At 38.6% G+C, this 21305-nt stretch overlaps 2 protein-coding genes across 5 annotated transcripts in view; one reads left to right on the top strand and one right to left on the bottom strand.

Moving 5' to 3' along the window:
- Nucleotides 1-685: 685 nt before the first annotated feature.
- Nucleotides 686-9454, bottom strand: LOC126752031 (uncharacterized). 2 transcript variants are annotated; one of them, XM_050462556.1, is made up of 6 exons: nt 9214-9454; nt 9037-9124; nt 4109-4397; nt 2402-2630; nt 959-2333; nt 686-889 (listed from the first exon to the last, which is right to left on the bottom strand). In XM_050462556.1, the coding sequence occupies exons 2-6, from the start codon at nt 9083-9085 to the stop codon at nt 759-761; spliced, it is 2073 nt and encodes a 690-aa protein (XP_050318513.1). In that variant the 5' UTR covers nt 9086-9124; nt 9214-9454; the 3' UTR covers nt 686-758. The 2 variants fall into 2 exon arrangements, with proteins under 2 accessions (XP_050318513.1, XP_050318512.1); XM_050462555.1 differs by having other exon boundaries at nt 9033-9124.
- The window catches only part of LOC126752032 (uncharacterized), a 63266-nt gene continuing 44581 nt past the window's right edge, over nt 2621-21305 (top strand). For 2 of the 3 annotated variants that reach the window (XM_050462557.1, XM_050462558.1), the window contains exon 1: nt 12165-12725. The gene's annotated coding sequence lies outside the window, so the exon portion shown is untranslated. Of the gene's footprint in view, nt 2771-12164; nt 12726-21305 lie in introns of those variants that run through there. The other variant, XM_050462559.1, reaches the window with a different exon arrangement.

Genomic DNA, 21305 nt, shown 5'->3' on the forward strand with positions numbered 1-21305 from the left:
GACTTGACCGAACCCGATTGGACCAATATTTACATTCGACCAAGAACTGTCAACTACCTATTGCCGTTCGCGTTGACGCATTCCTTTTGATGGACATCGGAATCGCCAGAAGCCCTTAACTACCTCAGGAGTTATCGTCTTATTTTTACCTAGGCAAATTCTGAGGCAGTAAAATCTTCTGAATACCTGCAAATCTTCCGAAATACACCACTACATACTCTAGCTTAATCAGCGAAAAATGGTCCGCTTGATCCGCGTTCAAGGATTTGATAAAAGAAAGAAGGAGAAAGGAACTGTGTCCTTCAGTAGTCCGATATTGACAATCTACGTTAAATATAGATGTCCAATTGTATTTCCACAATTTCCTTGAATAGAACTTTAAGATCTCAGCCATTAATATCAGAAGAGTTCTCAAATTCACTGTTTAAGATTTTACAGTTCAATATTTGCCTTCCATCTTCTACACAGTAACTACCCCATGACACAATTAATGTTGTTGTTGTAGGGGCAGAATTATGCTGAGTTGACAGTCCTTGGCCGGATAAAAATCCAGGTCCGTTCCGGTTACGTTGAACCGACTACCGTGGGAACGGGTTACGTGACTCAATGAATGATTCAGACTAGTTGGTTGAAATGCTTACTAGATATTAGTTGATACCGACCTCAACCCATTAAACTATTAATATTTTAATTTCGTTAGCCGACTTTTATTACAAAATTATTTAATCACAGAAATGAATGAATAAGTTGAAACCCCTTCATAGTTGTAATGTTTCTATATAATTTTCAAATGCACGAGATATTTGAGAATGATCCGGACCCAGTTGTGTATCGGCCATTATCGCCAAACGATATCTATCACCAAAGCGATGAATATTCAAAGATAAACCTGGAATAATATAAAAAAATTATTTCAGGTAATTAACATTCATATTTCACAACAATTGAAGAAACCCACAAGTTTTCGATTGCGGCGGCCTGAAGAGCAATACATCCTCCACCACATGACCCCAGAGTGTTTCAAAATCTGACGTAGCGCCGTGTATCTCCGTAATAGTAACGGGAAAATTGTGTGAGAAGAAATTCAAACAAACCTTCGTCAACACACGCGGCAACAAAGCGGTCAGCAGATCGAAGCGTGTTTGCCCCAGCGACGCCAAATAGATCATGATTTGCTTGCGACGTATATCTTCCACAATCGTGTGTACTTTATGGACGAGCTCACGGCTGGGTGCCTGCAACGGCAATTGTAGAAAGACCACACCACCAATATTCTCTGCCTTATTGCCCGTGTTCTCCGTGAAGTAACCCTTGGCAATGGTGCGACACGTCGTATTGAGCACCTGTGGCACTGGCGCCTGACTACTATGCACAGCGAAGTAATCACGTAATGCGCCAGCGAGGCAGGCCAGTATGAAGTCGGATTCACAAGTCGTCGCATCAAAGTTGTGGCGTTGACGCAATTCGGCGGCATTGATGGACTTGGAGAATGAAACGATTTTACGTCCAGAATATGACTTCAATTGCAGTATATTCGCTTCTTTTGAAGGTTTCACAAAGAGTTCTTCGTAAATATTCACTGGCGCCTTGAAGATTTCATAGCATATCTTGAGAAATTCGATTTGCGCATACAACAACATTGGCAGATATATCGATATGCGACCCACATGCGTGTGCGTTAGATGAGTTTGTCCCCGAAATATGAGCTCACGTATGGCCATCAGTTCGCAGTAGATGCGGTAGGGCAGCAAGATGGTATTGTTAATATTGAGTCGCCACAAGAATTTAGTCCAAGTCTTCACAATATTCGTTGGATGCCACGAAGTGCAGATCGACATCCAAGCCGACTGCCATGAGAGATTGCGTCGCTCGATCTCCTTCATCAACAACATCGTGAATATTCTGAGACGACCATAGTTATCTTTCTGCACATTGTAGCGCCGTTGCAGCTTCTGACGCAATTGCATTGTGCGCCAATAATCGATGCACACATTCACGCTGACGATCAGTAACACCGATAGCAATTGCGTAACGTTCGTAATATGCACGGGCCTATAGCCATCTGGTGTCTCTAGCGATTCAAACTCATAGATGAAAGCATTCCAGGCATTCACTATCTGCGCGGCAATGTGTTGGAGCAGACGTCGTATGTGCACGGGTTCACGCACGAAATAGGATAGGGCTTGCGACTTCCGTCTACCACCATATTGATCGATATCTATCACTGGTTTGCGTCCATTCTCCTGCAGCATTAAGATTTCGCTAATATGTAAATCTTCCTCTTCGGCTATGATTAGATGGTGTACTTTCACGAGCACGTAGTAGTGATCGGCCTAAGGTTGCAAGAAGAAACTTAATAAACAAAGGAGTTCAACAGCGATCAGTTAGTAAGTATACCAACCATGGTTTGTGTCGCAGCTGACGTATTTTCGTTTTCAGCCTCTGTTGTATTCGTTGTATTGGACGTAGTCACTGCAGTTGGTATAATGATTACTTGCCATTGTGGCAAGTCGGACGGTATGTACTTAGTGGCCAATTCGCTTACGAAATCTTGTATATTACTGTCGCTCACTGGACGTCCACGATACGTGCGTGCACTGAGCACAACATGATTGTTTATATTGAAGGAACTGAAAGAAGAAAGGCATGGAAGAAAAGGAAGAAAAAAGGCATGGGTGAAATGTATTTTGAAGTTCCTGGTAAAGCGCTTATATATTGAGATCCAGATAAATAGTGAACTTTGGATCAAGATCAAATCTCTTACAACTTGGTAAGTACCTGCAATTCTTAATTATTTTATTTGAGTCGCCAAAAAAGTATTTTTGAATTCTCATTTGTTTTTACAAATATTGGAACCCCACTTAGGGTGACAATGTCCTGCTTTTAATCATATTTCTCCTTGAAATGTATCAATATATTGGACTAACAAGAGGTTCGAAGGTACCTATTTACAGTGTTGTTTTACTAACGCCATAAAAGTATAAGGGGTTTCGTCTTCTTCTTTATTGGCATAGGCACAGTTTCTTCCTTTTCGCTGTTTGGCGCCAATTGAAAATTCCAAGTGTGGCCAGGTCCTTCTCCACCTGGTCTTTCCCAAGGAGGTCTTTCTTTCTTTTCCTCTGCTTCCCCCGACGGGTACTGCGTCGAATACTCTTAGAGCTGTGTGATACACTGGAAGAGGTTTCGATATATAGAGTTTGTTAAAATTCGCATCAAGCGCAGTCATCCTAAAGTATGTTTACTTCTCTTGGACCTAGGAATTGAACTCCAACCGGTATCGCAAAGGACCAAAACTGGTCTAAGCGTGACTTATTGGCATACCAGTTTAACCTAACCTCACTTAATACCATGAAGAGGTGTAGTGAGCTTCTTGGACTTATTGAAGCTCATCTCTTCCTATATATGGGGTTACCTATGTGGTAATGCTAAAATGTTTCCTACAGTCGAAGTGTTTGGTACTCCATTCTTGACTACCCACTTTCGCGATTGGAAACTTAAAATAATTTGGTTTTCACACCTTCAGCCATCCATATGAACCAATCCCTTTACCAAATTTTTGGACTATTACCACGAATTTTTGGCGCTGCAAAGGTTTGGTTTGTAATTGTCCAAGTGTGGCATTGGACTTATCTGTTCCTACTCGGAAAGATTATAGTAAAATTCGTCAGTCTCATAAATTATAACTTTCAAAATTAGAGATCTATCCAGGGCCATAAAGAAAAAATCGGTGCGCGTGGAGGATATAGAATACAGACCTCTGAGCATTCCATGCTCGGAATGAATTGTCCCCGATCTACACCCCTCTCTCGTTCACTGTTTTCATCTGAAGCTTCGCTACCTAAAAGAAGGTAGTTTGCTTAGGTTTTCCATCTGTATCCGCACCACAAAGAGGGTTTTGTTCTAAATAAGGACGAAATTGAACAAAAACTTCCCCTATCTTTTGTATAAGGAGAAAAAATATTGTCCATTTCCTCCGGTAATAGTACTATATATTTTCCTGCCAATAAGTGTGACGCATATCTAAAACCATCCTAAAGTTTACGCGAGTATCTTTCATTCGATTCCGTTCAAAGTCGACTCTTCCTTACTTATATTTATTTATACTCACCTATTATCATTCACCCAAGCATAGTGACCCCAACAGGTCACCAGCTTTTGGCGCAATTTCGGAAAACGCAAGTAGCCAGCCTTGTCACGCGCATCCGTCAGATTGTCGGCATAGTACTGTCTTATTTGTTCAAAGTCACACTGACCTTTAATTTGAAGAAGAAAGTGAAATATTCCCGCATTGCGTGGTGTATCGACAAAAGTACGAATCTTCTTGGATTTTGAGATGGTGAGTGTGGGGTATTTGATGCTAAGCACATAATTAACCAGCTCATCACTGTAGTGGACACCTGAAATGCATTGGTTTAATAAAGAATTAATCAAGTAAAGGGTGTTTGTAGATGCAAGCTAATATATGACTATATAATAAGTGTGCATATTTCTTAATAAAATGCATTGGTATGTGTATAAGTCTAACTGTAGTCGTATGTACAACTGCGCCGTTTTGACATCTGAATTTTGGACCGCATGCCGGATCTAATTCGGAATTCCACAAAAGTGCTTATGAATGTTATTGTATATAGTATATATATACATAATTGTTTGTATGTATATATATATATACATATATACATATATATTTCTATTTATGTATATTCAGAGCTTGCATTGTGATAAGAGCAGTGCTAATAAATCTATTTTGGAAGGTTGTAGATTTGGCTTCTTTGAATTGTGCATTTTTATTTGGCGATAAAGTTTCTTGTCTATACATATGTATGTATATGTATACAGTATACTTCCATTCAAAGCACACTTGATAACATATGCATCAAAGCACTTACATATATTCTCAACAAATTACAAAGGTATTGAAACTATATTTTATCTTCGGAGTCTAGGCACAAATATTTGGAACATCTTCTAGAATCTTAGTCCGAGCAGATTTAGGACACCCTGGAGACGTGATCGGAGATAACCAAATTTATAAAATGTGGGCAACAAATAGTAGGACTTTATTTCTAATTTTAAAATTGTTCATTTTTACTTCAAAATCTATGGCGTCTCCCTTAAAGTAATCCCCCTTGACCACAATACACTTGTGCCAACGTTTTTTCGAATCCTAAAAACAGTTGTTAAAGTAAATTTTCGGAATAGCCTCCAATGCGCGTAGCGATACACGTTTAATGTCTCCAATTGACTCAAAATGGTTTCCCCGGAGCGGTCGTTTGAGTTTGTTGGATAGCCAGAAGTCACACGAAGCTAAATCAGGTGAATACGGTGATCACGACACGATACTGGTTGAAAATTAAGCGAAAAACTCACGAAGCATCAATACAGTATGCGACGATGCATTATCGTGGTGCAAAAACCAAGAGTTGTCGGCCCGTAATTCCGGCCCTTTTTACGTAAAGCTTCGCGCAAACGATACATAACAGTGAAATAGTATTCCTTGTTTACAGTTTTGCCGGTCGGAAGAAATTGGGAATGCACCACCCCTCGATAATCGAAGAAAACTGTAAACATAACCTTGATTTTTGACGCTTTGACGTGGTTTTTTTCGTCTTCGGCTCATCGGGGCTACGATATTCGGCCGATTGATCGTCTGTTTCCGGGCCGTAAGCATAGATCCAAGACTCTTCGTCAATAATAATACGTTTCTTGACACGCAGGCAGTCGGAGAGTATTGTTTCATAGACGTTAATGCCGCACTGTTTTTCGAAAAAATTGAATGATTTTGGAACCAATCGTGCTTTCACTTTTCTTAGACTTAAATGATATTTAAAAATGGTTTTCACTGATTCTTCCGATATTCCAACGATACCAGTAAGACTGCTGACTGTTAATGGTCGATTCTCAAGCACCAATTACTTTATTTTATTGACAGTTGTTGTTGTTGTTTGACAGAGTTGTTGATCGCCTTCCTGGGCGCGCTTCGTCGTCAACGCATTCTCGACCCTCTTTAAATAGTTTCTATTAATCTCGCGACAAACAATTATCACCGAGGACCGTATCGAACGTTCTGAATTTGCGGTCCCAGAAATGTGATTCCGCACACAAAATTGAATGGATGGAGCCAAGTGTTAAAGTTCACGCAAGTGAGGGAAGTTCTCTGAGCGCCATTCACTTGGGAGTGGCCAGAATCGTGTCTTTTACATATGGCTCCAGCAGCTCACGACTTCCGGTCTTGGGCTAAGTATCTTTATGAAAAGATTAAAACAGCCTCGGATGAGCGATCCCCCTTTGGATGACGACTACTGCAAACGTATTAAAGATTACAATTTAAGAGCATGCTCCTAGATTGTCCGGTCCCTTAATTGGGAAGATGCCGCTGCCGAGATGGCTGATATTCTCGTAAGAGTAAAGATTGACATCACCGCTGTCCAAGTAGTGCGTTTGGCGTTGTAAGTTCATGTGGCATTTACTACAGGGCCATACAAAGTAGCGGTGACTTAATGCCAAGGTGGGCAAAGAAAGTATCTTAGGCACAACGGTCGGTAAATTCAGTCTCCATGACGAAACAACACCAAAAGGGGTCAGGAAATATGGTTATCTGTAGTACTAGATTCTAGCATAGGAAAAGTCATCAAGCTATCTGGTTGTTTACATTTCTTGAAATATCATTTAGAATTTAATTACGATTCCCGGCAGCTTTTTTGTCATAATGTATACTTATGTACATATATATGCTTTTCTCTTTTTGTTTACAATTTTTATTGAGTGAGGCCCAATGCTTGCTTATCTTCACACAGAAAAAGGCGATTAATGAGTAATAGAAACATTCAAAGTTCATAATGACTGACTTTGTTTCGTTGTTGTAATTGTTGTTGTTGATGACGCTTATGCTTAACACAGTTCGAGAAGTGTGCAAAGTTCACTGTGATTTATTTGATTTGATTGGCTAGTTGGATAGGTTCCCACTCTGTGGCATATATGTATTACAAATACAAATGCAAATACAAATATATGTATGTATGTATGTGTGTAGGATAAAACAAAAAATGCATTGACGCAACTACACTTTTAACCTCTTTAGTTCTATTCGAAATAAATCAGAACGGAGAGGAGAAGGTGTTCCAAATTCTAAGCTTCTAAGTTTATCCTGGGCTTATTAATTTATTGTGGTTTGTGAATGTAGTCCAAATCCTAGTCTCAATAATCGATTAAGCCTGAACTTGAGCTGGGTACTCAACTAATTTAGCTTCCCTTGAAACCAACATAAACACCACAACAATGTCAGCTTCAAAATTAATTTCGAATTCGAAAACAATCTTCCTCCCATCGCTTCGAAATCATTGCATACTCTACAATATATAATATTATTATCAATATTTGTTGTTGTATTTCCCTGCATCTGGCCTTGAACTTTAAATCCGAAATAGTATTTTATTATTTAGAATAAAAATAAACATTTTTGTTGGAACTTTTGTAGACTAGAGCCGGTGCGCAACACCGGCTATCACTATACCTTCACATTGCTTTAATTTATTTAGCTGATAGGTGGACTATGTACAAAATATATACATAAATACGTTTGATTGCTAGTGCATGGGTTTGTTTGTAGTCAATAATTTGTTATCACCGAATATTTCAAAAAAAAAAGTGCAGCCACCAAAATATATGAATATGATTTTTTGTGCATAGAGTTTAGAGACTCTTTGCATAGGACATGCATACAGTGGCTGCTCAAAGTTTGGGTATAATTATTGTTTCAATTTTAGAAAGGTTATATGTATATACTTATCTCCGCTGATAGTATGACCACATAATTCTATTGTGGGCAAAAAATAGTAAGACTGAATTTAAATTTCGTGCGAAAGGCCATTGGTCGTAATATTCTTTTTTTAGGTGGGTATGATTGTCAGTGACTTCTGTGCCAAATGTCACATCAAAACAATCATTAGTGTTTAGTATTTATTAATTTCTGGTGCCGAAACGTTCAGTATGGCCAGAAACATCAACTGATGATCAATACGTCAACAAAATATAGAAATTGGTGCTTGAGAATCGAACCATCAATCAGAGATCTTGGAATATCAGAAAGATCAGCAAAGATAATTTGAAAAAAAAAGAAGCACGATCGAAAAAGGACTTCGACCATCAATCAGAGACTTTGATCTATGACGATGCCAGAAACTGAGATCAATCGGCCGAATATTGTGACAAAGGTGAGAAGAAGCCAAAAAAAACCATGTCAAAAATCAAGGTGTGAGGTGTGTTGCACTCCGAATTCCTTCCGACCGGCCAAACTGTCAACAAGGGTTACCAATTGAGTTATATGCATCGTTTTCGTGAAGCTATTCGTAAAAAAGAACGTAATTATGGTTCGAGAATTCTTGGTTTTTGCACCACGATAATGAACCGTCGCATACTGAATTGATTCTTCGTGAGTTTCTAGTCAAATTTTCACCCAATATCGTACTGCGACTACCGTATTCACCTGATTTAGCGCCGTGTGACTTCTGGCTATTCAGCGAACTCAAATAACTACCCCGGAGAAACCGTTTTGAATCAATTGAAGACTGTTTCGAGGATTGGAAAAAACCTTGGCACAAGTATATTGGCGCAGAACTGGATTACTTTGAGTGAGACGACTTAGTGTTTGAAGACTAAATTAAGAATTTTGAAATTATGAACAAAGTCGTACTATTTTTTGCACATTGTGATTTGTTTTCATTGGCTTTACATATTTTATATGTTTAAAGCCATTAAAAAAACGCTCATTTGTTTTCTTAAGGACCTCCCTAATATACAGTGCATATTATTGTTATAAAATTTTCAATGATTTTTTATATTTTTTACGCTGATTTTTTATATTTTTTATTGATTATTTTTATTAATTTTTTAAAGTAATATTAGTATTATTTTTAATTTAAAAAAAACTCCGCATTTCGTTTTTCAATATAACAATGATTTTTGTATAATTTTTATACACTATTTGATGATCATGCCTGTTAGTTAAGCGCACACATGATCACCGTACTTACATACAAAGGACAATATCACCATCGGCAACAGACAGCAGGCAATTAGGAAACATAATAAGGCTTTGAAAAACGATTTTACTTGACGCAGAATTCTAAAAAAAAAATAAAGTAATAAATATTTCGGTTATTTTTGCTGAATGCGAATAACTTCATCTTGGAATTGCAATTTGCAATACTTTACTTTTCCATTTTTCACATCACCACTTCACTGGATTAACTAATTGAACGTTTGAGACACACTTTTTTGTTGTCTTTTAGTAAAGTTCATTTATTTTAAAACACGAATATTTTCTTAAATTTTCAATATTACTTTATTTTAAAATTTGACTGCACTTTTTCAAATTCGTCTTCACTTTTTCAAAATTTCATCAACCACTATTCCGTATCAAACACCATTCGCGGCGATTAGTCAGTCTATTCCGTTTGAGTATTGATTTGAAACTGAATTATTAGCTCAATTGGATCGCCGGGGGTAATCTGTTTGGTGCGCCAGCCAACTGCTCTTATCACGGATCGTGTGTCAAGCGTCCGTCCGCTTATCATCAAATTATAAATACACTCTTCGTTGAGTAGAAGAGGCGCACAATCAAAAGAGACCGCCATAGAAGCTGCTTTTTACTAACAGCAATGAATGAGTAGCGTATTCATCATCACGCAGTAGTTGATAGTGCCATTAGTAAGGTAGTGCTCTGCTCGAACCGAACCGAAATTGAAGTACATGTCGGGTGCTGAGGCAACTAATTTCTTGGAAAGATGCAGGAATCTTTTTCGGATTTTACATAGGTTAGATGCAGTAAGTTCAAGAGAATGAGCCGTCTGTCCTATATACGTGAACTAATTTTTTGGTTTTTGGAGTATTCGATGGCGCTAAAACAGGACCTCTAATGATACTGTGATTTCGGACTTATCCATGGGTGAAACCTAAAAAGTGAATAACCCTATTGCGTACGAATGTTCAGAGGACTAAAATATGCTACTTTTCTTGTCTCCACTAGAAAATATGCCTATTTTTATATACAACAACAAAACTAGTATATTTTTACTATTTTAGTCGTTATCACAGAAAGGCGCGTGAAGCGAAGGCAATTAATATACAAAAGCAATAAGAAAAATGTATTTTTTTCCTATTTAACTGGTGATCCAAGTAGAGCTACTTTTTTTATGAGTCGTGTCAAGCTGCCATGTTATTTTTCTTCAGTGTTGTTTGGTATTTCATCATCGAAAGACTTAGCTCTGAACCACGTTTATAAATCGTTCAACTTTTTTACGAAAATTCACGTTGTTCAGCTTGTGCAAGCACTAGAGCCCTCGACCTTCCCAACTGACATCGCTTCGCTCTATAGACTCTTGAAAAGTTGCAAGTAGATCCTACGTCTTCGAACCAAATATTGTTTAGCGTTATAATCCTTTATGACAATGGTATACCTGTGTGTCCAAAATGAGTTGAATCGGGTCAGTACTTCCCTTAGCTCACATAGACTCAATACAATGATTTTTGAACTCCAACATGTGAAAATGAGAGATCGTTTTTTACTGATAAAAATGTACCTTTGTGAACCATTTCGAGGTTGCCTACTTTTTGAAAGAAACACACAGAAACTACAAAAGTAATGGGGAATGTTTATTTTCAGTCGAAAGATCATCCCTTGGAACTTATTTTTTTAAGATTATCTACATCTCAGTTGATCCATCCGTCCAACTTTCGATGACTCGTTCGAGCATTTCGACTGGTAACTGGCGAATGACGCGCGTGATGTTTTGCACTAGGGCCTGAATCGAAGCAGAATTGTCCCCATAGACTTTAGACTTTACATATCCACATACATAGGTGAGATATCACATGAGCTTGGTAGCCAATCGAACGGCCCAGAACGTGAAATTATCTACTTACCGAAGTGATCTCTCAAATCCATTTATTGATGCGATGAGTGAGAAGTGGCGTCGTCTTGTTCAAACCAAAAGTCATCGAGATCACGAGCTTAAATTTCAGTCATCAAATAGTCGGTTATCATTGCGTGATAATGGTCGCCATTTACGGTTACGTTCTCACCCGCATCATTTTTGAAGAAATATGGACCGATAGTTCCACCGGCCAACTAACTACACCAAACCGTTGTTTTTCTGAATGAAATGGCAGCTCTTGAATCCCTTCAGGTTGCTCTTCGTCCTAAATGCGACAATTTTGCTTGTTTTGCCATTGAGCCAGAAATTAGCCTCATCGCTGAACAAAATTTGGCTCGAAAACGTCGCATCTTCTTCAAACTTTTCAAGACCCCATAGAGCGAAGCGATGTCACTTGGAAAGGTCGATCGGCTTCAGTTCTTGCCCAAGCTGTATATCGTACGTTTTCCGTTTAAGATCTGGACTTAAACGGCGACAAGTCGTTCCATTCGTCAGTCAGAGTTGCTGCAAAAGGCAACGAATCGACTCTTCACAGTCTTCGTGTACATATGTAAATATATAACAGTGAACTTCCATAACTCGAAATCTTGAGTGATTCCAGTTAGGGAAGTTCAACTGTATATATAATTGTCTAGATTCCGAGCCTCTGGTTCAAAATAAAAATCTAAATCCGAATTCCGGCACACTAATTTGCCTTACCAAACAGCACATGGTTTGTGCGATGTTTTTTTTTTTGTCATTTCGACGCTGACGCCAAACTAAACGCCAAATATACTGTTATCCTTGTCACGTCACAATTTCTGCTGGCGCTCTCGTTCTCTTACAAGAAGAGAGAGAGAGAGAGAGAGTGCCAACAGTATACCAAACAGCGCGCGTGGGTACAAAAGCACACATGCCAGCAAGCTTTGAGCGGCTAAGGAAACTGAAAGGCGCCATGGTGAAAATATTTCGAAATTTTAATGTACTTTAAGGACGAAAAAAAATATCAAGGAACTGCCAAAGAGAGCGCGTAGCTAGTGCGACATACGCTTAGGAAGTACTTTGTACATAATTTAGCGCAGCGTGTAGAGAGAGAGAGAGCAGCGAGCATGTGTAGTGAGCGCGCTTACATTGCTGCAGCGGTGAATACTGAGCAACAACGAAAACATCGCACAAAGCATAGAAATAGGCGCTTATACTTGTACACTGCAGCAGCAGCATTGGCAGGAGCAGCTGTCGTCAATATTGGGTTCGCAGGATACGTGAGCCGTTTGGCCTGATGAGTACTGGCGTTGCTGTTCGTGCGTTGTGGTCGTAGTCGTCGCCGTCGTTCGAAGTCGTTGTAGTCGCTGTCGGTGTCGTTGATAATTTGCTGTGCTGTGCTGTGCTGCGCCGCTGCCGTTGTGGATTTTGTTGGAATTAAAGAAATTTGTGTTTTTTCTTTCCTTACTCGCGACAACTTTTCCATTATTTTTTGTGCTTTTCCATCAAATACTTCGGTAACAGTTTTTCACGGTAATTGGAATTCGCTGAAAATGAAGCAATGAAAGCAAGTTGAAGATTTTGTGCGAAAATCGTGTGGAAAAAAAGCAAGAAGAAAGAAAATTGTGCAATTTGCGGAAATCGTGAAAATTACATGTGAAATGTGCGCAAAGCAAATGCGAAAATGAAATGTAATAATCGTGCAAAAAATTATGTATGATAATTCTGCGCTTCTATGTTTGGCAGAAAATATATACGTGAAAGCTGCAAAGTTGTTGCGGAAATGTGTAACTGATCTACGGTTTTGTGTTACGCTGCCCAAAAACGACGGTAAAGCTGCTGAAAGGCATTGCCTGCAGTAGGCCTTAGTAGATTTTTTCTGTGATTTTTATTGGACACAAGTCTTTAAATGACGTTTTTGTAACGCAAAGTGAATTAAGAAAAATTGAAAAATAAAAATTTTTGTATGAATTTTTTAACGTAAATTTTTTTTTCATTTTTCTTAATGTTTTTTTAATTTTTCGTATCTTTTTTTTAATTTTTTTTTTAATTTTTCTTAATTTTTTTTTAATTTTTCCAAATTTTTTTAATTTTTTTAATTTTTTTTTAATTTTCTTAATTTTTTTTTTTTGAAATTATTAAATTTTTTTCTGCCTTTCTGTGCTGCCAGCGTTTTGCTGGTCGCTCTAGTGTCACAGGCAGCCGTTTTACAGTTGCTCGTTCGGTCGGTAGGTCGCTTGGTTGGTCGTACATTCGCAAAGGCTGAAAATTTTATAGAGTCCTTGTACTCATTCGTACGTCGGCTCACTTTTGTAGGAGTTCAATATAATATACTATATAAGTTTATATATTATATATGTATGTACATACATATAAATGTGTGTAGCTGTGTGCCCAACGCTCTTTTTTTACAGTTACGTCCATGTGCAGGCAACTTCCTGCCCAACCATTCTCTCGCGCACTCAATTTCCTCGTGCAAGCGTTGTTAGCCATCCATTCATACGGCCAGCAAGCAAAGATGGTAATGATGATGATATTGTTTTTGCTATTTTTGCTGTTGTTGTTGTTGTTGCTGATGATGATGAGGCCTTAAACAAATGTTAATTTAACAGGGCAAGTGAATAATTAATTTTGAAAGCACCATTGGACCGCAGTGTCCACCGCAGTGCGTAAAAACGGCCATCAGCAACGGTAAAAGCCAAATGACAAAACAAGAAAACAACAAAAAACACACACACACAAAATATGAGTGAAATAAAGCGCAAATGTGGGAAAACTACGACGGCAGCAAATATGACAAATATATATATAACAAATAAATATGTAAAGAAAGAAGAAGAAAGTGACTTTAAGGGAGAGTGAGCGAAAAAAAAAAAAAAAAAAAAATGTGCGAAAGTGTGAAAAAATCGAAATATGAGTTAAGCAATAAATTTGCGCATAATTACAGTAACGTGCAAATATTTTGTGAAGTGTGTAGAAAAACGAAAAGTGAAAGGAAGAGCGCATAAAATTAAAATATATATATATTTTTCTTATTTATAAAAATATATGCAAAATTTTCGGACATTTCTTTTAAACTCTGCCGTCTTTTGCTGCCAAAAATAAAAATATAAATAAAAAATAAATATCAGCAAATAGGCAGGCGAAAGCAAAGCAGCAGCTACGCTATGGCTTGCAGCGCGTCTCAGCAGACTCATTGACTGTGCATGAAGCCGAGTGTTGAGCATGAATGGAAATATATGTATAATTCACCCCCTGCCAGGAAAAATCACGCGCAAGCTTCAACACACACACACACAAACGCACTCAAACACTATTTCGTTTGTATTTCCGTGTGTAGCGTACTCGCACTCGCATCTGTAAAGGCACACCCATACACCCACGTTGCATACACACCCACTATGATGTAAAGCAAAAAACAAGTTGAAATTCTCTAAATATACGCAGAGGCTCAGCAGCATTCACGAAAATATACCTATGTACATACATATATATACACATATACATATATGTATATGCGTAGAAATAATTCGCGTAGAATATAGGTTGTACAGTGGGTACTAAAGTTAATAAGCTACTTAAAATTCGATGCAAATTTCTTATAGAGGTTTCCTAGAAGACAAGTGCGTACTACTTAAAAAGCCAAACATTTCATATTCCAACAAGAATGGTTTTGGAGACACTAGTAGAGTTTGTGAGAATATTCTAAAACATGTAAATAAGAGTAACCCTTAGCCTCACAGGCAAGGTACTACAGAAACACGTGATAAGTAGGTGCTAAAGTGATCCATTCCCTAGTTAAAAAATAAAAACACAGATGCTTCAAATTTAATGAGAAATGTTTGTTGTCATCCGAAAGAACTTTCTTTACAATTAATTTTTGAAAAATATCTCTTTCAAATGTTGCCCGCGGCTAGTCTCAGATGGTCCATCCGTTGAGTCCAATTTTCGATGACTAATTGATGCGATATGTGGGAAGTGTCGTCGAGATTGAGAACTTCAAGTTCAGGCATCAAATAGTCGGTTATTATGGCGCGACAACGGTCGCCATTGATGGTTACGTTCTCACCGGCATCATTTTTAAAGAAATATGGAACGATGATTTCACCGGCCCACAAAGCACATCAAACAGTTGTGTTTTTTGGATGAAATGACAGCTCTTGAATCTCTTCAGCTCTTGCTCTTTGTACCAAATGTTGCAATTTTGCCTCTTTATGTGACCCAGAAATGGGCCTCATCACTGAACAAAATTTGGCTCGAAAACGTCGAATCTTCTTGGAACTTTTCAAGAGCCCATAGACCGGCTTCAGTACTTGTACAAACAGAACTTGTAGAAGCTGTATTTTGAACGCTTTCAATTTACTGCAAACGGCGCCGAATCGACTTTTCACGGTCTTCGTGTACACATTGTTCAAATGTATGTAAGTCTTTCCATAATGAAATGCCAAACAATACTGAACAAAATAGCATGACAGCTTTACTCGACACACGTGTGATCTGTCAAAAAGAGGCTTTTGAAAAAAATACCTCTACTTGGACCAGTATCCCTTAGCCTCACAGGCAAAGCACTAAAGAAACATGTGATAAGGAGGTTTTACCATGAGGTTAGGTTTCGTTCCTTAACTCCGATAAGGGAAAAACACTACACTCGCGTCTTTTACAAATCTAATATTCTTGAAGATAAATTAAACCTTTGTATAACGACTAATCCAATGGCGATTAATTTTCACAGAGTTCTTCAAGATGATTTAAAAAGTGAGAGTCAAACTTTGTTTAGTCAAAAAGTATATGCTAAGATAATTCTTTCTTGCCATCTCAAAAACAGTTTTAGCTTCTGAAAATACTTTATCTTACCGCATGAATTCCAATCAGAAAATGTTTGGCAAGAGAGAAGGAAGAAAAAGAATTGCGCTTGTAATGACAGTATAACAGGACTCGTCGGGCTTAACTGTTGTACTGAATACGGCAAGCAGACAACGAAAGAAATCGGTAATAACGAGAATAAGATTTGTTTCCTTGCTAGCACATCAACCTTGCTATTCCTGTCCATTCGCCGATGAACAGGCACCCTTGTCACGAAATAGGTCAGTCCAACTGATAAGGGTAAGCACTTCGACCTCTTCTAAACTTGCGGTTTTTGCCTTGTTCCAGTCAACAACGTCTTTACCGCATTGTATGCCTTTTTTTAGGGAGAAGCATCAAAAGCCGGAGTGCGGACTTTATCCCGCTAAACCTACCCTACTCCAAACTCATGGATCCCCTCTTACGGAACCACCGGATTAGGTGTTACTTCATGTGAGAGAAATATACATTTAAGTCTCTTTAATTGCACGGACTGACTGACTTCTAATCTATTGTGAGTTTCTTAGTTGTGTCCTAATTAGAGCTGACGCTTCGCAGATAGCTTTCCATTTATCAGAGGACTGATACATACTATAAGTGTTCCACCGTTATACTACCTAGATTTTAGCTATTATTTATGTTTAGAAAATGGGAGAACTGAAAAAATACGTGTTCCACTCATTATTTGGGTTAGGTGGAAATTCAGATTCCCATATCGTCTGTCCCTCAACGAATTAATGTCTGGGTTCAGTCTGTGGGTCCATCGTCTTTTGGATGAGATTTGCCACCGTTGCCGCCACATTGTAAGGCTCTAAGTTCTTTCTGCTTTTTTCCTCCTTTTAGACGGCTCTGATAGCTGGCATAGTCGGGTGAATTCGTCTACCTGAATGTCAATAGACGACATGCTGGCTGGTACTTCAGCAGCATCGCTTGATATCATTTTATGTCTAGCGCCTGTATCCATATTGGTGCTGCATGTAATATCACGGAACTCATTGCTTTTGCTATTAAAAAAATGCTGGTTGGAACGCCCGCAGCCTCTATTGGCCATCATTCTCGATAGAGCATTAAATATTTGTTTTGATTTGAAGTATACGCCAAGTGTTCCTTAAGTTTTAACTTAGTGTCTAATATTACTCCCAAATACTTCAGCTGAAGTAATCTCGAACTCCCTTATGGTGACTGATACCCTTTCTTCCACCTTTCCTGTGCTTATGAGCAAGATTATGAGAATGCCTAAAGCTGGCATTTATGGATTTTGTTATCGTTATATTTAGAGCATCTACGATATAATTTTTTTAACCAGTTTAAACCTAAGGTTGAGCCTTCCAGCAACCCACTGGCTTGCTGCTAATGCTTATCTCTTTCCAATCTTTCTTCCTTCCGGCATAATTATTTTATAGCCACTGCAAAGAAGGGTTCAGGCCCCAGCAGCTTAGTAGCCGCTGCAGAGCGAGCAAGTTCATCATTGTAAAGGAGGTGGTAAAACTCTTACTATGCAGCCCCTTTCATTGGACCAGATTGTGATACACTTATGCCAACGATTTTTCCAGTCCCCGTAACACTTTTCATAAGCACTTTTTGGGATGGCCTTTAACACCTTCAGCGAATTTTGTTTTATCTCTTCGAACGACTGAAAACAGTTTCCATTGAGCGGCAATTTCAATTTGGGGTACCAGAAAAACCACACGGTGTCAAATCTGGTGAATACGGTGGTTGATTTATAGTTTTTGGCCTTAAATTCGGTCACAATCGTGGCTCAATGCGACGATACATTATCAGCGTGTAAAATCTATGAATTGTTCTTCCACAATTTCTGCCGTTTTCGACGGATGTTCTCACGCAAACGCCTCAATACGGCCAAATAGAAATCCTTATTGACCGTCTGACCCTCCGGTACAAATTCAAATTGCACCATACCACGAATATCGAAAAAAGCAATGAGAATCAACTTGATTTTTGCCGTGTTTTTTTTTTTTTTTGGTTTAGGTTCGTTTTTTTCCCTTCTATTCCAATGATTTGTTTGCATATCAAACTCATAAACCTATGTCTCATAGGCAGTTATAATGTTCTCCGTAAATGTGCGAATTCGTACGTTCAACCATGTTCAAAGAGAGCTATTTGCGGTACTCTTTTGGAAAAAAAACCTCAGCGTTTCATACCCAAAATATTTAGCAAAATCATTCGAATTTACCCGCGAGAGATGTGGAGCTCTTTTGCCATCTCTCTAATACTTGTCTGACCTGATGATTTTCAAGCACCATATCTTCCACTTTTTTTTAATATTTTCTTCAGTTGAAGAGGTTGTAGGTCGTCCAGAACTAGACATGTCTTCACGACTGTCTTTGAAGGCTTTATACCACTCGTAGGCTTGTGTTTTTGATAAAACTGAAACACCGTAAGCCTTTTTCAACATTAGCAATGATTCTGTACACGAAATTTGGTTACAAATACAAAACTTGCGACAAATTCTTTGTTCAATATTTTGATCCATTGTAAAAATCACTGAGGTGTACCGACTTAAGAAGCTACTGTAAACAAACTGATTGACAAATCGTGATCATATTTCGCATAGTAATTAAGGACAGTCCTACCAACTTAGCAAACTACATTTTTTTTTTTTGAAATATCATTTATCCGGACAATTTAAATTGCAATTTCTTCTTTATCACAATGCATTCGAACTAGTCCCTCCGTTTTTGAGATATCGATTTGAAATTTTGCACCCGTTCTTTTCTCACCAATTAGCTGCTCACGTATCGGAACACCCGACATCGAACCACTACGGCATGCACCTGTCATACAAACTGAACTATTGGAATCACTTGTGTGGAAAACTTTTTCATCTCCGAAGAAATGTTCGGCCATACACATTGGTCTATCAAAGTTCTTATAAATAGTTGTTTGTATTTGTGAAAGGTTTGTTCTTGTTCCACCGTAATATCGTGTACGCACAGACAAGCTGTCATCTCGAAATCAATTTGTCTCGCCTTTTTTTGTAGATTTTGAGCAGTTACTCTTCATGCAACGTGTTCTGAAAATATAAAAATTCAGAAACCTCATGTATTGCAGTTCCAGATAAACCAGGATTAAACGCGAACTCGTTAATGTCAATATTTAACTTGTTGAAAATTAAAAAGTTATCTGCTTTGTAGAAGAATCAACCGGGCTGAGCGCTGAGCTCATTAAATTCGCTAAACTAAAATTTTAGCATGCTTGTTGTTGTATGCTCGTGCGTGTTTGCTTACTCTTAATATTTTCACTTACACCATGTACGTATGTACTACATATATGTATGGCTGTTTGTGTTGACAATTTTAGAAAATTCGTCAGTGCGCTAAAAATGTGTGCACCTACGCCAACAAAATGCCATTACAAACAACTGGTGAGCGCACAAAGTGAAAAGGTGAGAGTGCAAAGCACGCGAAATTACAGTTACTACAGCTGCATTGCTGCAAAAAGGTGGGTCAAGTGCAGAAAACAGGCAAGCTGGTGAATACTAAAGAGGCGCTAAAGGACGGCGCTTACACATATGTACACACACACATACACATACAAATGTACATATGTGCTTTGAAAGGAGCTGCTGTATATAATTGAATGTGCTTGAAAAGGATACATATGTAAGTGTATGTGTGTATTTGCACACACATACAAATGTGAAAAAAACACATTATTTTTATGTGCCAATAAGCCAGCTTCATTTGAGGGCAGCGCGCGTCTTTAACGTCGACCTTACGCTACAATAGCAAAAAAATCAGTGACATTATTAGAAGCATTAAATCATAAGTAAAAGAAGTCTTGGCGCAAAGATATCGCTCGCAATGACCTAAAAAGCCGTTACATGCATGTGCATTTACACCCATATGTATAGATGAATTATTGTGAAAAATACTCAAGAAATATTGTAACATGCTTACGAAGACACGTCTGCTGCTTCGGCCGATGATAAATTTATGTTGAGGTTATGCCCAGTTTCATAAATTATCAGCACGCCTGCGGCAGGACATGCCACACAACACACAATAAGCGCGAATTCATGCTCACAAGTGCATATACATATGTATGTACATACATGTCAGCTTACTAAAGTGTAGCCATTACAACAAAAACACACACTCACATTCATATATGTACATACACATGCATGTGTGTGTTTGTAAGCCAGTTTATTGTGCCAACAACAAATGCGCCAGCACGAACGCGAATGTGAAATTTATGCCCCAACATATTACGCACACACACTCACACACATTCGCCTTCGTGTATACACGTTGTAGTTGTGTGTTTGTGTAAGGCAACATTGGCCTCTGCGCCGCTGTGTACAGCGCCAACATAAACTTTGATGTCGCTTGCCACAACTGCTGCTGCTGCTGCTGCTTCTGATTTTGTTTGCTTAGCGCATTGTTGTTATTGTTGGCACATTTGCTGTAATATCAGTACGTAACAATAGCTACAAATCTCCACAACCCCCATTCGTTGCGCCGCGACTGTTCGCGCTTCAATTCATTGGACCAAACTTAACATTGGCATAACTCTACTATTCGCGTGTATGTGTATGTGTGTGTGTGTTCTATGTTTGGGCGTGTATACAGCCATTATGTTTACGACTGATTCCATGCAATTATAATCTGCTTAAGAAGCATTAACCCACACTCAAACGTTCCACTCTTTCAATATATATTAACATAACTCAATGGCATCCACAAATCGTTTAACTCCAGGCTCTATAATACTGAGGTTAAAGCCGAAAATTCAGCCAGCTTGTTTAGAAGAAATGAGAGCTACTTTGTGGTTTAAACTCATAAGTAGGCTCGTCTTCTGTATCAATTGCACTATGCCTTATGGTCAATATAATTCAAGGTGGCGTCCGAGGCTGTTGGGGGTGTTTTTTATGTGGCGGGTCTCAAACCCAGTACACAACCCTTCGGAGGAGATGTTTCGCTTTTTTAACTTTAGCTCGCCTTCAAACGGATGTTTTTTGGCTACCCAGAGGATACTTGGTCTAAGACCAGAAGTCGTGAGCTGCTTGAGCCATATGCAAAAGAATCGTTTCTCTCCCAAGCGAGTGCCGCTCAGAGAAAGTTAAAAATTCCTAGACACTCAACAATATATAAATTTCTTGGCTTTATGAAAGCTCATATTTGATGTCGCCTTCATGTAAGTTTATCTTCTGGTATGCAAATTTTTATAACAAAATCGTGTCTTATCTGCGTTCGCGAAAGGTTTCCCAGATAATAGTTTTAAGGGTCTTATTTGCCTCAACCTTTTCTTCGAGAATCGCATTTACAATCTTTTGTGAAGCCAGACGGAAAAGCTCCCAGCTATGGGCAAAAGCGTCCTGAACCCATTGAAAAGTGAACCTTACTGGGATCGAAGAATTCCCAAGATCTACCTACCCTTGGTCCGAAGGACCTTACGACTGAACAACTGTTCTACAACGACTATATCCAATCTAGTCTCCTTAACAGTTGAAATTCGAGAAGGAAGTGTTAAGATTTGAGTCCCATCTTCTTCCAACAGCTGATGCAGCTGACATGCGGTAAGTTGCTCAATTCTACCACATGA

Source organism: Bactrocera neohumeralis, chromosome 3 (genome assembly GCF_024586455.1).
Source record: "Bactrocera neohumeralis isolate Rockhampton chromosome 3, APGP_CSIRO_Bneo_wtdbg2-racon-allhic-juicebox.fasta_v2, whole genome shotgun sequence".
Classification (NCBI taxonomy): Eukaryota; Metazoa; Arthropoda; class Insecta; order Diptera; family Tephritidae; genus Bactrocera; species Bactrocera neohumeralis.

What these genes read in the sequence shown, in the direction of transcription:
- LOC126752031 (XM_050462555.1), bottom strand. An exon ending in GGTGATATTGTCCTTTGTAT is followed by an intron (nt 4,398 to 9,032) that starts GTAAGTACGGTG and finishes AATGCATTTCAG; the next exon opens with GTGTCCACTACAGTGATGAG. An exon ending in GCTTGGGTGAATGATAATAG is followed by an intron (nt 2,631 to 4,108) that starts GTGAGTATAAAT and finishes TTCTTCTTTCAG; the next exon opens with TTCCTTCAATATAAACAATC.